We start from the raw sequence: 15,830 nt of genomic DNA, 5'->3' as shown, positions 1-15,830 counted from the left end.
CCCTTCACTCTTCACAGGGACCAGAGTGAAGGGGAACGTGGTGATATCAGCCTCCTCCTGCCCTTGAAGCTGCCCTCCCTCCTCACTGGTCCAGAGCTCCTCCCACTCCTCTTTAATGTGGGGGGGCTCTGGGTCCTGCAGCTCAGGGGGAACCTCTTCTTTAATCACCAGCAGCTGCTCCACATCTGCAGGACACAAACAGCAACATCAGAAATCTCTTCATTTGACTCTGAAACAGCGGAGCAACAGACAGAAACAGAAATCAACTCAATGAAAAGAGACGTCCTGCTACTGACGACCAGTCAGCAAACTGGGACACACACAGACAGCCTCTCTTCAGTATAAAAAGGTGTGTCACATTGGAAGACATCTCTGACTATGTTGTTAGCAGGGCTGCTGTGTCTCCATCCACAGATTTCTCTCATCCACCTCTTTCTGCCACAACAATCCTGAAAGTGACAGTCTGGGTTTGAGCTAAGCAAAGTTACACCAGACCACTTGGAAACCTGACGACGCCAGCTAATGTTGGTCAGGAAGCAGCCAAGATGGCGCCCAGCATGTCCCGGGCCTGGTGAGGTTTAACGGCTCCAACAACACAGAACAGCCATCAACTATTAAATACTTCTACGTTGTTCCACTCCTGCTCAGACAGTTAGACACAAGGACCCGGATTCCGGTCACAACTGGACCAGAGACACTTGCTGGCTAGCATTCGCATGAGCGGTGCCTCCCGGTTCTCCTGGTCAGTGTGTGGGGTCCAGGGATGTCCTGGCCACGGGAAAAAGTGGGGTAATTCTCGAATGGCCAGTTCAGCCCAGGCGGGCCAGGGAGCAAACAAAAATATTTTTTTTAATAGGCCTGTATAATTTCCAATATATGTGGCACAGTGGTGCAGTGGTTCAACCTGTCGCCTCACAGCAACAAGGTTCTGGGTTCAAGCCCCGGCTCAGGCACAGGATCTTTCTGTGTTGAGTCTGCATGTTCTCCCTGGGACTCTCCCAAGCTGGCAGAACGACTCCAGCCAGGGTCCTGCTGAGTGTTGTGATGCTCCGTGTTTAGCTGTCAAGCTAGCAGCTCTGGACTCACTGATCTGGACTGAAACTGCATTGAAATGAAACAACAGAGCTTCACTGGTGTCTGCAGGAGGTTTGCCTTTGGATTTTGTCCACTAAATCGACTGTAACGTTGGTTCATTCTGACGGGACTCATTTGGATATCATGTGACTTGCTGCAGGACACAGAGACTGCTGACACGTGTGTGTGTGTGTGTGTGTGTGTGTGTGTGTGTGTGTGTGTGTGTGTGCTGACTGAGTCCTGTGCTGCCCTTTTAGCATCAACATCCTGGTCCTCCTGATGTGTCTGGTGGTCTTCAGCCTGGCAGCAACCACCTTCAGCTGCTCCACAGCTTTCCTCATGTCTCTGATCCATGATGGTGGTAGAATGGAGCTCCATCATCAGAACAAGTCCCACCAACATTGTGCTGCCTGCTCTTTGACTTTTACTGACTTGTTGTTGTTGATTTGATCCACCATCTTTATCTGAGGGGGCACTGAGCAGGTCTGGGATCATGGATGGGATTGGACCACCTTTGCCTTCAGAAAAACAATCCAATCCTTCTTTCTGGCTCCTGAAGGTGGAGTTTGTCTCAGGGATTTTTCCACAAAATTAAGTTAAAAACCCCACAAATCCTGATGGACTCCCAACATTACTGGATTAAGAGTTGACAAAATGATCTGCAGGAGCGGAAAAATCTGCTGAAAAAGGTACGTGATACAGTGTCAGCTTCCTCTCATCTCTCTGTCACACCGCTCTGTGTGTGTGTGTGTGTGTGTGTGTGTGTGTGTGTGTGTGTGTGTGTGTGTGTGTGTATATCTTCTCATGACGCGCGGCACACACGTGTGCACACACACCCCACTCCAACTCCACAGCCCTCCATCAACACCCAATCACTGTTTGGATGCAAACGACCCAGGACGTAGCCTGTCAGGTTCCAGCAGGGATCTGCTCCACGTTCCTGCCTGTTAAAAGGAAGGTGTTCATCACCACTGTTGCAGGATGTGCTGCTGATGGAGAATTGTTGGGTGGAGGTTCATTGAAGCAGTTTGGTGCTGGACCTGCTCTACTAGTAAAGAGTCATGAGAGAACTTTGTTGTGATTTGGTTCAAACAAATAAAAATGATTTGACTTGAGAGTTACACCAGCAGAAGCTGAGCCTTCAGGTGGGATAAGGGGGACCAGGTTTGACCGGTCTTAGGGTAAAGGTCTGATAAAGTGCAATCCAATTACATAACAAAAACAGTTATCCAGAGAACCAACTACCCCCCCCCCCCAAAAAAAAAAAAAAACAATCACCACCACCCTTTCCCACCTCTGTCCCCCCTTCATATTTCTGTCTGCCCCCGTCTAGAACCGGCCCTGCTGCAGCTCCACTTCCTGGCTGAATGAGGGGCCCAGCAGGTCCCTGCGGGGACTCACCTGCTCTGTCCAGCCTGACTCGGGGCTTCAGCACGGCATCGAGCAGCAACCTCTGCCGGCGGTTCTCCCGCTCGTACTCCGCCACGGTTTCCTCCAGCAGAGCCACGATCTGCTCCGCGGCCGCCGCCAGCCGCTCGGTGAGCAGCGCTCTCAGCACCGGGACTCCAGCCGCTGAGTCTCCTTCTCCCAGCTGCAGCAGGAAGTCTTCAGCGGCGGCGAGGATCCGCTCCTGGACCGACACCCGCAGCAGCTGCGCGGCGCACATGTTGAGGTTCTACCGGCGCCACTCAGCCTTCAGGAGACAAAGACCGAGGCCGGGGGTTCGCGGACTTCTCCTTCTTTCCTTGTTGTTTGAAAACGTCCCGCTTTCTTCTTTTTCTTCTTCTTCTTCTTCTTCTCCTTTTTCTTCTTCTTTGGTTGTCATCCAGCTTATTGGTGCATTACCGCCACCTTCTGATCCGGAGTGTGGACCACACAGTAACTTCCAGTCTTCCTATCCTAACCAGATCTACTACAATATTCTACCATCACGTCTATCATTAAACTCCTTATCCCACTCCTGTGTCCCCTACTGCCTCCCTGTTCTTCTACCCCCCCCCCCCTCCATCCATTCAGTTCTCTCATGACCACCAGTCTCCCTCCAGAAAGCTCTCAGCACCCTAACCTGGGCTCTCACCCAGACTCAGGAATCTTTTTGGTGTAAACTCCTGCACCCCTGAGTCCTTCAGCTTCTTCCTCCTGACTTTCTCTGCTCCTCATCCCTTCTCCACCTCAGAAATCCCTGCTCCACCGACTCCTCCTCCTGACATCCTTCACACAAGCCTGTCTGGTGCTTCCCTATCAGTTTCAGTGGTTTATTTTGTGCTCTGACAAGTCAAGACTAAGAAGATGATTGTGGACATGAGGAAGGAGAGGAGACCTCAGGGGCCACTGTTCATCCAGGAGCTTGAAGAGGAGAGGGTGAGCAGCTTCAAGTACCTGGGCGTCCACATCAGCGAGGACCTCACCTGGACACTAAACTCCACACAGCAGGTGAAGAAAGCACAACAGCGGCTGGACTTCCTGAGGAGGCTGAGGAAATCTGGCATGTCACCTAAGAGCATCAGCAACTTCTGCAGCTGCATCGTTGAGAGCATCTGAGCAGCTGCATCACAGTGTGGTACGGCAGTGCTGCTGCTGTGGACCACAAACACCTGCAGAGAGTGGTGGAGACTGCTGAGGAGACCACCAGGACTCCACTGCCCCCCCCTGCAGAGTGGTGGAGACTGCTGAGGAGACCACCAGAACTCCACTGCCCTCCCTGCAGAGAGTGGTGGAGACTGCTGAGGAGACCACCAGGACTCCACTGCCCCCCCTGCAGAGAGTGGCGCAGACTGCTGAGGAGACCACCAGGACTCCACTGCCCCCCTGCAGAGAGTGGTGGAGACTGCTGAGGAGACCACCAGGACTCCACTGCCCTCCCTGCAGAGAGTGGTGGAGACTGCTGAGGAGACCACCAGAACTCCACTGCCCTCCCTGCAGAGAGTGGTGGAGACTGCTGAGGAGACCACCAGGACTCCACTGCCCCCCCTGCAGAGAGTGGCGCAGACTGCTGAGGAGACCACCAGGACTCCACTGCCCCCCCTGCAGAGAGTGGCGCAGACTGCTGAGGAGACCACCAGGACTCCACTGCCCTCCCTGCAGAGAGTGGCGGAGACTGCTGAGGAGTCCACCAGGACTCCACTGCCCCCCCTGCAGAGAGTGGCGCAGACTGCTGAGGAGACCACCAGGACTCCACTGCCCCCCCTGCAGAGAGTGGTGGAGACTGCTGAGGAGACCACCAGGACTCCACTGCCCCCCCTGCACAGGCTGGCGGAGACTGCTGAGGAGACCACCAGGACTCTACCGCCCTCCCTGCAGAGCATCGACCACTGCAGTCCACAGCAGAGCTGCCTCCATCTTGAAGGACCCACCCCAACACGTCTGTTCACACTTCTACCCTCAGGCTGGAGGGACACAAGTGTGAAATGTAGAACAACAGGACTAAAGAACTCTTTCTTTCCCTCTGCAATCAGACTCCTGACCTCCTAACAAAACCACCTCAGGACCCTACTTGACCTCTGCCTGCATCAACAATTCTTGTTTTTGCAATACTCAAATATTTTGCACAGCACTGTTTAATTGCACTGTTTCCTCACTTCTCTACAGTCACTGTTTATTGTAAATTTAAATTTCTTTTTATGTTCCTGATGTTAGGAATTCTGTGGGCAGCAAAGTAAGAATTTCATTGTTCAGGGAAACATGTTTCTATACTGTACACATGACAACAAACACTTTAATCTTGAATCTTTGAATCTTGAGTTCTGTGTTTGATCTTAGAATTCTTTCTTTGATCTCAGAGTTCTGTTTGATCTTAGAAGTCTTTCTTTGATCTAAGAGTTCTGTGTTTGATCTTAGAATTCTTTCTTTGATCTCACCTTGATTTCTCAATGATTTCTTTGAGCACACAAATTGTCTTTGATCTCTCAGTGAGACAAAGACACAGAAGCTCAAGCTGCTGTTGAGGAGGCCTGATCCTCAGTCATCAAATCAGCGTCAGTTCAGGTTGCCTGCAGGGATTTTTAAGTCCAGCAGGTGTCAGTATTCAGTGACACAGAATCAACACAGTGTCATTGTGTCGACACGCTTCATGACGCCTCATCGACCATCACTATGTCCGGGAGTGTTTATGATTCTTTTCAGTGCCGCAGGATTTCTTTTTGAGCGACTGAAAATAGCGACTCCCTCATTTGTTGTAATTCAATGTTGCGGTGAAGCCGTGTGATTGGCGAGCGCCGGCGTCTTCTTCTGCTTTATTTTAGTTAAGCGACCAGCTGCTGCCCTCTACTGGCAAGACCCTCCGGAGGAAGAACTCAATTGGAAAAAAACAATTCTGCTTCTTTTTCATCCACAACTGAGGATCATTTAAGATTAAAAAAAGAACCTGAGAAAAAGGTTCCTCTTCTCTCAGCACAATCTTCATCTGATTTAAATGCAGCATTTATCCACATCCTGTCAGAATTCTTTGTACAAAAATTCAGTGGGTGACATTTTGTTGAGGACGTTCAGAGCGAGAGGAGAAAATAACTGGGAGATTCTCCCTCAGTGAGAGATAATTAGGATCCGTTTGAAACTCTCAACGTGTGGTTGTTGAACGACTCTCACGACCAGAACACTCGGACAAAAAGACAGGAATCTTCCAACTTTGTAACACGTGACACCACATTAGTGCACACAAACAGTGATGCACACAATCCAGACCTGTTCTTGTCAGTCCAGGAGTTTGACAGTTTTCTATTTTCCCAGATTAAAAAAACAAACAAAATTCAAACATTGTTTTAATTTGATTTTTTTATTCGCAATTCAATGAACACAAAACATTTCATTAAGATCATCAATTTTCAGTGACAAAAAAAACAAACGGAAAAAAAGACACATTAAAACAGAGGTTACAAGAAAGAAAATTAAGAACAAAAAACAGTTAACAGGAAAAAGGAGGCACATTAAAACAAAGGCTGCAATAACAAAAAAAAACCAAACACATTTTTAATTCTTATGTATATATTTGACACACACACACACACACACCTGCAGATAAGAGTCAGGACCCCCTTCCCGACCCCAAAGGGCAGGGAAGCAACCCTTTCGTCCACTGGGGTGAACCCCAATGTACAGGCAGAGTCTGGGGGCTATCAGAAAGCCCACCCCGACCCTCTCACCCTGAGCAAAGGAGAGTCCAACGCCTCTCAAGGACTTGGGTTCAGGAGCCGGAGCAACGTGTGGAGGTGAGGCCGACTGTCTAGCCAGGAACGCTCCACCTCCTCCACCACCTCCAGCTCCTTACCCACCAGAGAGGTGACATTCCATGTCCCAAAAGCCAGCTTCCATCACCAGGGATCAGACCACCAAGGCCCCCACCTTGGTCTGCTGCCCGATCCACACTGCACCAGACTCTTCCGGGTCCTCCTGCAGGTGGTGGGCCCATGGGGGGACGAGACCATGTATGCAGCTCGGGCTGGGCACAGCCCCACCCCATGGGCAAGGGCATGGCCACCAGGAGCTCGCCCATGGGCCACTACCCCGGGGGGGGGGGGGGTAACCCTCAGGGCCAGGTACTCAGTCTCTTGGCCCTCTTCCTGTAGGTCTTTTGAACCATTCTTTGTCAGGCCCTTCACCAAGAACCAGTCTGCCTTGGGAGACCCTACCAGGGGCAAAATGCACCAGACAGCACAGCTCCTAGGGTCATGAGGGCACTCAAACTCCTCCACCAGGATAAGGTGACGGTTCCAGGAGGAGTAGATATAAATCTATACATATGGATATATCTATATATATATATATATATAGATATATCCATATAATAGATATAGATATATATGTAGATAGACAAAAAAATACACATTAAAATCTACAATCACAATTTTTAAAAAATAAATAAAAGTCAAAAGAAAACACATTGTTAAAACAGAGGTGAACATCACAACTTTCAAATAAAAAACAAAACCCCAACATCAAAAAGCATGAAAAACAGGATCCGATTAATAAAATAACGGAAAAAAAACAAACAATAAAATCAAATCAATAAAAGCTCCCACCCACCATCTCCCTCCACCGCTCAGATTTATTCAGATTTCTCTCAGGTGTCCAGTGTCGTCTCTCTCTGTTCATCAGGTAGATATCTTTGTACACGTAGACCATCATCAGGTACGCACACACCTCCATCATGTTCCTCAGGTATTTAGCTGGTGATCAGGTATTTGTCTAGAAAGATGATCACCAGGTGAAGATCTAGAAAGACATTCAACAAGTTTACATCTGGATGTAGAGATTTTTGGGACATTGGTCAACATGGTTTTTTGTCCAAGTCAGCAGATATCCCATGATGCTTTTGACTGAGTGTCTCTGCCTGGAGGATTTGGCGTCACCTTTGAGACCTTTAAAAAAAAGCTTTTAGATCCGTCCCTGATGGTGGTCCACATTTCTATCTAGATATGTACCTGATGGTGGTCCACATTTCTATCTAGATCCGTCCCTGATGGTGGTCCACATTTCTATCTAGATCCGTACCTGATGGTGGTCCACATATCTATCTAGATATGTACCTGATGGTGGTCCACATTTCTATCTAGATATGTACCTGATGGTGGTCCACATATCTATCTAGCTATGTACCTGATGGTGGTCCACATTTCTATCTAGATCCGTCCCTGATGGTGGTCCACATTTCTATCTAGATATGTCCCTGATGGTGGTCCACATATCTATCTAGATCCGTACCTGATGGTGGTCCACATTTCTATCTAGATATGTCCCTGATGGTGGTCCACATATCTATCTAGATCCGTACCTGATGGTGGTCCACATTTCTATCTAGATCCGTACCTGATGGTGGTCCACATTTCTATCTAGATCCGTCCCTGATGGTGGTCCACATTTCTATCTAGATCCGTCCCTGATGGTGGTCCACATTTCTATCTAGATATGTACCTGATGGTGGTCCACATTTCTATCTAGATATGTACCTGATAGTGGTCCACATTTCTATCCAGATATGTACCTGATGGTGGTCCACATTTCTATCCAGATATGTACCTGATGGTGGTCCACATTTCTATCTAGATATGTACCTGATGGTGGTCCACATTTCTATCCAGATATGTACCTGATGGTGGTCCACATTTCTATCTAGATATGTCCCTGATGGTGGTCCACATTTCTATCTAGATATGTACCTGATGGTGGTCCACATTTCTATCCAGATATGTACCTGATGGTGGTCCACATTTCTATCTAGATATGTACCTGATGGTGGTCCACATTTCTATCTAGATCCGTCCCTGATGGTGGTCCACATTTCTATCTAGATATGTACCTGATGGTGGTCCACATTTCTATCTAGATATGTCCCTGATGGTGGTCCACATTTCTATCTAGATATGTACCTGAGGGTGGTCCACATTTCTATCCAGATATGTACCTGATGGTGGTCCACATTTCTATCTAGATATGTACCTGATGGTGGTCCACATTTCTATCTAGATATGTCCCTGATGGTGGTCCACATTTCTATCTAGATATGTCCCTGATGGTGGTCCACATTTCTATCTAGATATGTACCTGATGGTGGTCCACATTTCTATCTAGATATGTCCCTGATGGTGGTCCACATTTCTATCTAGATATGTACCTGATGGTGGTCCACATTTCTATCTAGAGCCGTCCCTGATGGTGGTCCACATTTCTATCTAGATATGTACCTGATGGTGGTCCACATTTCTATCTAGATATGTACCTGATGGTGGTCCACATTTCTATCCAGATATGTACCTGATGGTGGTCCACATTTCTATCTAGATATGTACCTGATGGTGGTCCACATTTCTATCTAGATATGTACCTGATGAACACATCAAAGTGTGGAGGGATGTATTTAAACTGATTCAGACAGATGAAAACCTGTGGGGACGGTTATTTACCCCAAGAATCTCTAAACAGACACAAACCTAACGCATGTCTGCAAATATCGACATGTGGAACATGAACATCTAAGAACATGTGGATTTCTACCAGGTGAAGGGCCGAGGTTGGAAGAAAACCTGAGAGCAGCCAGACAGACAGTGGACGGGAGCTTTTTTCTAGGTATCAAGGTTATTTTCTCTCAAACAAACTCCCTTAAAACAAACATAACAAAAAAAAAAAAAAAAACAAGCACAAAAGAAAGAAAGACATCTGGACCCATTAAAACTGAGAATAAAGTTACAATTTTTGATTAACAAAAACAAAAAAAGGACAAAAACTATTTAAAAACACAATCAATTACAATTTTTTTTTTAAATTAGAAAAGCATTTAAAAAGATGAAAAGAGGCTCCAGTCGTTCTCATGGTTCACCTCAGTGGTTCCGGCCTCTCAGGCCAAACTGTCCTCGGCTCCTTCCAGCAGCCTGTGCAGCCCCTGGGGCCCCGGTGAGGACTTGGGGGGGCCATCATCTTCAACTTATCCCAGCCAGGTGAAGAAGAGACGCACGGATTCCAAGGCTCGCTGCTCTGCACCGTCACTTCCCTGCCACTTGAGGAAGACCTCGGTGTAAATGACATCTTCTTCAAAGGAGACGTCAAAGACCGTCAGGAGCAGCACTGCGGGGACGCCGCAACACGGCAGCTTTTATCATGGACTGGTTTAGGGGCTTTGGAGCCAAAACAAGACTCATCCCACCCTCCAGGGAGGTCAGGAGGTCAACACTCACTTTTGGGGTGATGCATCTCTGCCATCAGCTGCTGGAGGGCCAAGAGGGCCTGAAGTTGTTTGGGTCCATCGATCAGAAACCTCTTGAGAAGCCTGACTCTCTTAGTCAGCCGTCCTGCATCCAGACAGTTGCGGTGCTCGCCTGAAACTAGCAGATAAACCGGTGGAAAACTTCTGAGTATTCAATTCCATGTCAGCAGGGTCACGACCCAGAACTGAATATGAGGACAGTCAAAAAAAACAAACAAAACACATGAGTCCCACGTACCGACGACGGCAGACCTGCACAGTTGTCATCAAAGCTCTGAGGAACTCCACAGAAGCGGTCTGGCTTTCATCCAGGTTGGCCTGAAAAAGAGAGGAGGACAATCCAGGTTCACCATGATTGACCAACAGACTGATGTGGTCCCGTCACCCCACAACCAGAAAACACACACCTGCACCCAGTCCCAGATCTGCTTGTTGCTGGCCTCGTCCCGCAGCAGCCTGTCCAGATGCTGCCTCATCTCTCTGGTGGTGAGGCTCTGAAAGACCATTAAAAACAGTTTCAAAATGCTCTTCGGCAACTCGTCGATCCAACAAACCGTCACCAACTGAAGTAATCAGAGCATGAACCCCAGACAGCCTGCTGACCTGCTTCCTGACACACTTGGTCAGGTCCCTGGATGAAGCAGCAGGGGACAGGTGGCCAGGTCCACGCTTGACTGGAGGGAAAGAAAGACAATAAGGGGTTGAAGTTCAGTCCCGATCATGTGAGACAGAGGCTTTAGCTGAAAGTTCCTACCTGTGACGTCGGCGCTACGACGCCCGTCCCTCCAGTTGGACTCTCGGCAGGAGGGTCGCCAGCGGCCCCACGTGTCCCCTCGGCTCCTCAAATGGTCCCCAGCAGCAGGCTAGCAAAACAACATGAGATTTCAAGTTCAGTCACCAAGACTTCAGTGGTGTATTATGTTAAAAGCTATTTAACAGGTGGCGTGTATTCCAGAGTTAGATTAGTGCAGGTTATCATAATTGTTCACATAGGTTAGATTAGCGCAGGTTAGCATAATTGTTCACACAGGTTAGATTAGCGCAGGTTAGCATAATTGTTCACATAGGTTAGATTAGCGCAGGTTAGCATAATTGTTCAAACAGGTTAGATTAGCGCAGGTTAACATAATTGTTCACACAGGTTAGATTAGCGCAGGTTATCATAACTGTTCACATAGGTTAGATTAGCGCAGGTTAACATAATTGTTCACATAGGTTAGATTAGCGCAGGTTATCATAACTGTTCACATAGGTTAGATTAGCGCAGGTTAACATAATTGTTCACATAGGTTAGATTAGCGCAGGTTAACATAATTGTTCACATAGGTTAGATTAGCGCAGGTTAACATAATTGTTCACATAGGTTAGATTAGCGCAGGTTATCATAACTGTTCACATAGGTTAGATTAGCGCAGGTTAACATAATTGTTCACATTGGTTTGATTAGCGCAGGTTAACATAACTGTTCACATTGGTTTGATTAGCGCAGGTTATCATAATTGTTCACATAGGTTAGATTAGCGCAGGTTATCATAATTGTTCACAGAGGTTAGATTAGCGCAGGTTATCATAATTGTTCACATAGGTTAGATTAGCGCAGGTTAACATAATTGTTCACATAGATTAGATTAGCGCAGGTTAACATAATTGTTCACATAGATTAGATTAGCGCAGGTTAACATAATTGTTCACATAGGTTAGATTAGCGCAGGTTAACATAATTGTTCACATAGGTTAGATTAGCGCAGGTTAACATAATTGTTCACATTGGTTAGATTAGCGCAGGTTAACATAATTGTTCACATAGGTTTGATTAGCGCAGGTTAACATAATTGTACACATAGGTTAGATTAGCGCAGGTTAACATAATTGTTCACATAGGTTAGATTAGCGCAGGTTAACATAATTGTTCACATTGGTTAGATTAGCGCAGGTTAACATAATTGTTCACATAGGTTGGATTAGCGCAGGTTAACATAATTGTTCATATAGGTTGGATTAGCGCAGGTTAACATAATTGTTCACATAGGTTGGATTAGCGCAGGTTAACATAATTGTTCACATAGATTAGCTTAGCGCAGGTTAACATAATTGTTCACATCTATTAGATTAGCGCAGGTTAGCATAATTGTTCACATAGATTAGCTTAGCGCAGGTTAACATAATTGTTCACATAGGTTAGCTTAGCGCAGGTTAACATAATTGTTCACATAGATTAGCTTAGCGCAGGTTAACATAATTGTTCACATAGATTAGCTTAGCGCAGGTTAACATAATTGTTCACATAGATTAGCTTAGCGCAGGTTAACATAATTGTTCACATAGGTTAGCTTAGCGCAGGTTAACATAATTGTTCACATAGATTAGCTTAGCGCAGGTTAACATAATTGTTCACATAGGTTAGATTAGCGCAGGTTAACATAATTGTTCACATAGGTTAGATTAGCGCAGGTTAGCATAATTGTTCACATAGGTTAGATTAACGCAGGTTAGCATAATTGTTCACATAGGTTAGATTAGCGCAGGTTATCATAATTGTTCACATAGGTTAGATTAGCGCAGGTTAGCATAATTGTTCACATAGGTTAGCTTAGCGCAGGTTAGCATAACTTTAACTGACTAATAATCGTATATTTTCCCCTGAAACAATGCAGTGTTTTCCTCCACCTTCATTTCATTGACAGTTCTTGAACTATAACTTGCTAGCAGTCCCATGGCTAAAGGTTGTTCGAACTGTTGCGTCACCTTCAAAGGTTCAAGCTCCTACATTTGCGGTCGACTCACCTGGACGCGCTCTCCCGCCTTGTATCGGAGCAGAGACACATTCTGATTGGTCCTCAGACGGAAATCAGTGCAGGAAAAAGCCATTAATGGTCCAAAATTAAGTGCAGACCGGTGCTGAGGACAGAGTTTGGTTGTCACTGCCGCCAGCAACGGCCGACTGAGGAATGCTGCGTCACTTCCGGGTCTTATACTCTCGATTTCGAACGCAGACGCATCAAAGGAATGATGAGAAATTCAACATATGAATGATACCCGCGGAGTGGGCGGGGCTTAACATCAGAGAGGCTCAGATTCTGAACAGCACCATCTGCTGGACGACTTTAAAAGTGCAACTTAAAACTCTGGACTCAACTCAATGTGTGGGAGGTTTGAGGGCGTCTGCAAGTCAGTGTTTACTTTGATATCCTCGCTTTATTGTGTGATTCTACTGATTCTACCCTGAATTTAGTAGAATAACCACCTAAAGTGAGTCGATGGAACAATACAGCTAAATGAAGACAAATACATTTGAATGGACCGCTCAGCACCACAGTCCTGTCCTTTTGATACCATCATCAGAGACCGGCTCATTCAGGCTTGATGTGGGTTTTCCACTCCTTCAGGAACATTTTTGAATCACCAAACATTCACTGAAACGTCTGTTCAGACAAGAGAACAAACCTAGAAACCTGTCTCTTGCTGCCCTCTACTGGCGAGATACCCCAGGAGAAAATATTTGCTCAGATTGATTTAGAATTATTTATTTTTGAATTTATTAATTTATTTAGAATTATTTTTTATTTTTTTATTAGATTTATTGAACATCAATCAAAAGTACTGGTTTCAACCGGATCCCTGTTCAAAATCCACCTTTTAATTGATTGAGATCTTGACATGAAATTTGAAGTCAAAAGAAAACTTGTCTGACCTAAAATAAAATCCTCTACTAACAATCCTGGTTCGGACTTGGATGGGAGACCGCCTGGGAATACCAGGTGCTGTAAGCTTTTTTGTTTCATTGTGAGGAGCAACTCTAACCACATCACTGGAGCATCATTTTGACTTCATTAGCAATTAATTATTAATTGGACTACTTCCAGATGTTCAAGGGTCCAATAAGGTGACTTGCAGCTAAGTCATTGATTCTGCCTGGGATGCATGAGCAGGAGATCCTGGATCCATCACTGACACGAAAGAAGTACATTGATGAACTAAATACAGTGTTGGATCATTTCCTACCTCTTTGGGAACGGCCACAGAAACATCTTTATTACAGTTCTCCTCCATGAGTTCTGGAGGTCAGGGATTAAAGGTCAGAACCTGTGTTTTAGAATGGAGAATTTATATCCAGCAGAGCTTCCCAGTGTTTCAAAGAGTTTTATTAATGCAGGTCCTGTGTTAGGGGCTCACTTCAACATGTTAAAACATCACCAGCGTCCAGCGCCACCTTGTGTTCGTCTCCATTTATGATTCTCAACCACTGTAGGAGGGGCTCGATAGAAAGAGCTGGAAGCAGCAGGAACTGGGGGGTCATGTCTCAGAGTCTGTCTTTTATTTTGATATCACATTTGTGTCCTGTTCTTCCTGTTTCAGTTTGACGTTGAACCTCCCCTCTCATTTTCAGGTGACTTCACTTGCCCTCATCTTCTGTCTGCCTGAGTCTCTCGGTGCATCCCAACAGACGTCAGGACTCTGACAGGGACGACCTCAGCAGAGACTCCTCTGTTCAGAGGACAGGAGAGCTGAGAGAAGACTTTTTGACATCATTCTACATCCTGAGGGACGATCAAAGTTGTATTTATATACAACACATAAAATCAAACAATGTGAAGCAGGCTGATGAACAATAAATCAAATATAAAAATGCTTTATTTTAAGATCTAGAATATCTTGTGAATATCTGGAGCTTCATTCCAGCAGCAGACCTCCTCAGGTGATGACTTCATATTTGACATGTTTACCATTCAATGAGACTCATTGTCAGTCCATTGAAATCTACTGGTGTTCCTGGTGAGTTGATTTAACAACATGAGCTGACAGAACCTACGTTCAGGTAGGAACCACCACATCCAGGGGTCTGGACCTTTGAGCAGGCAGAGCCATCAAAGTAGCAGACTAAGCTAGCAGACGTTAGCATTGAGAAGAAACTGATACCTGAGCCTACTTTTGGGTCTGGACCTTTTAGCAGGCAGAGCTGTCAAAGTAGCAGACTAAGCTAGAAGACGTTAGCATTGAGAAGAAACTGATACCTGAGCCTACTTTTGGGTCTGGACCTTTTAGCAGGCAGAGCCATCAAAGTAGCAGACTAAATTTACAAAGAAATTTGTCTCATGCTGCCGTGACCCAGATTTGAACCAGGGTTGCTGCAGCCACAACACAGAGTACTGACCACTATAGGATCAGAGCCTCCTCAACAGGAGCTTGAGCGTCTATGTCTTTGTCTCATTGAGTGTTGCGGCGAACAGCTGTTGAACCGCTGACGCGCGACTGCGGCGGCCCCTGATGCAGGAGACGGGCCAGGCCCCGTTCAGAAGGTGGTGGATATTATTCTTGGTGTTTTTGGACCCAGCAGGAATAGAATCTCAAGTCATGGCAACTTTACTGAGCAGCACTCTAAACCTGCTTTGTGAAACGGGCCCCTGGTCTCTTTTAAACGCCCGGGCTACTAATTGGTCATTTACGGTACATATGCATGCGCACACACACACACACACACACACACACACACACACACACACACACACACACACACACACACACACACTTGGATATATATGCCTTTAACTGCTTCAATTACTGCAGGAACCAACCAGAACCATCCAGAACCTGAACCTCTATATCTGATCCTGGGTCTGTTTGTTTCCATAGGCTAGCACACGGCACAGGTCAGCCTGGTTTCAGAATGTTTCTTGGAATCCTTATTATCAACAAAGTATCAAATATTTTGCATAATAAATGCATGCATGGCCTCATATTTTGCCATTTTAACGTGCTTTAAGTTGACGGTGCCCACCTGTCGTGTCAATGTTTCTATGTTTGTCTGTTCTGGTCTGAATGAAAGAGGAGGTTTTCTTGGTCATGTGACGTGGATGAGAGTTCAACTAGAACTTCCTGCTTCAACAGGATTTTAGTTTGTTGGGATTTTGATTTTCCTGGATTGAATTGGTGTTTTGTGTGTTTTTAGGCCTCCTGGCACCGATGAATGAATGAACCATTGTTCCAGAGGGAGCTGGTGTCAGGTCAGTCCCTGTTTCTACAAGACCTCCTGCTGCAGAGCCACATTGGGAAACATCCATCCATC

At 46.1% G+C, this 15,830-nt stretch overlaps 1 protein-coding gene across 3 annotated transcripts; it reads right to left on the bottom strand.

Annotated features, from left to right (window-relative positions):
• Positions 1-8,825: 8,825 nt before the first annotated feature.
• On the bottom strand, positions 8,826-12,691 carry LOC147270885 (uncharacterized). 3 transcript variants are annotated; one of them, XM_086203180.1, is made up of 7 exons: positions 12,551-12,691; positions 10,521-10,629; positions 10,370-10,440; positions 10,174-10,260; positions 10,005-10,084; positions 9,738-9,884; positions 8,826-9,627 (listed from the first exon to the last, which is right to left on the bottom strand). In XM_086203180.1, the coding sequence occupies exons 1-6, from the start codon at positions 12,632-12,634 to the stop codon at positions 9,839-9,841; spliced, it is 477 nt and encodes a 158-aa protein (XP_086059306.1). In that variant the 5' UTR covers positions 12,635-12,691; the 3' UTR covers positions 8,826-9,627; positions 9,738-9,838. The 3 variants fall into 3 exon arrangements, with proteins under 3 accessions (XP_086059306.1, XP_086059314.1, XP_086059324.1); XM_086203188.1 differs by having other exon boundaries at positions 8,826-9,559; XM_086203198.1 differs by lacking the exon at positions 12,551-12,691 and adding an exon at positions 12,434-12,525.
• Positions 12,692-15,830: the final 3,139 nt, after the last annotated feature.

The sequence above is a fragment of the Aulostomus chinensis genome, chromosome 1 (assembly GCF_037954235.1).
Source record: "Aulostomus chinensis isolate RoL2024-O1b breed Wild chromosome 1, RoL_Achi_v1.0, whole genome shotgun sequence".
Lineage (NCBI taxonomy): Eukaryota > Metazoa > Chordata > Actinopteri > Syngnathiformes > Aulostomidae > Aulostomus > Aulostomus chinensis.
Note: the sequence above shows the minus strand (reverse complement) of the source record. Positions and strands in the feature narration are given on the sequence as shown.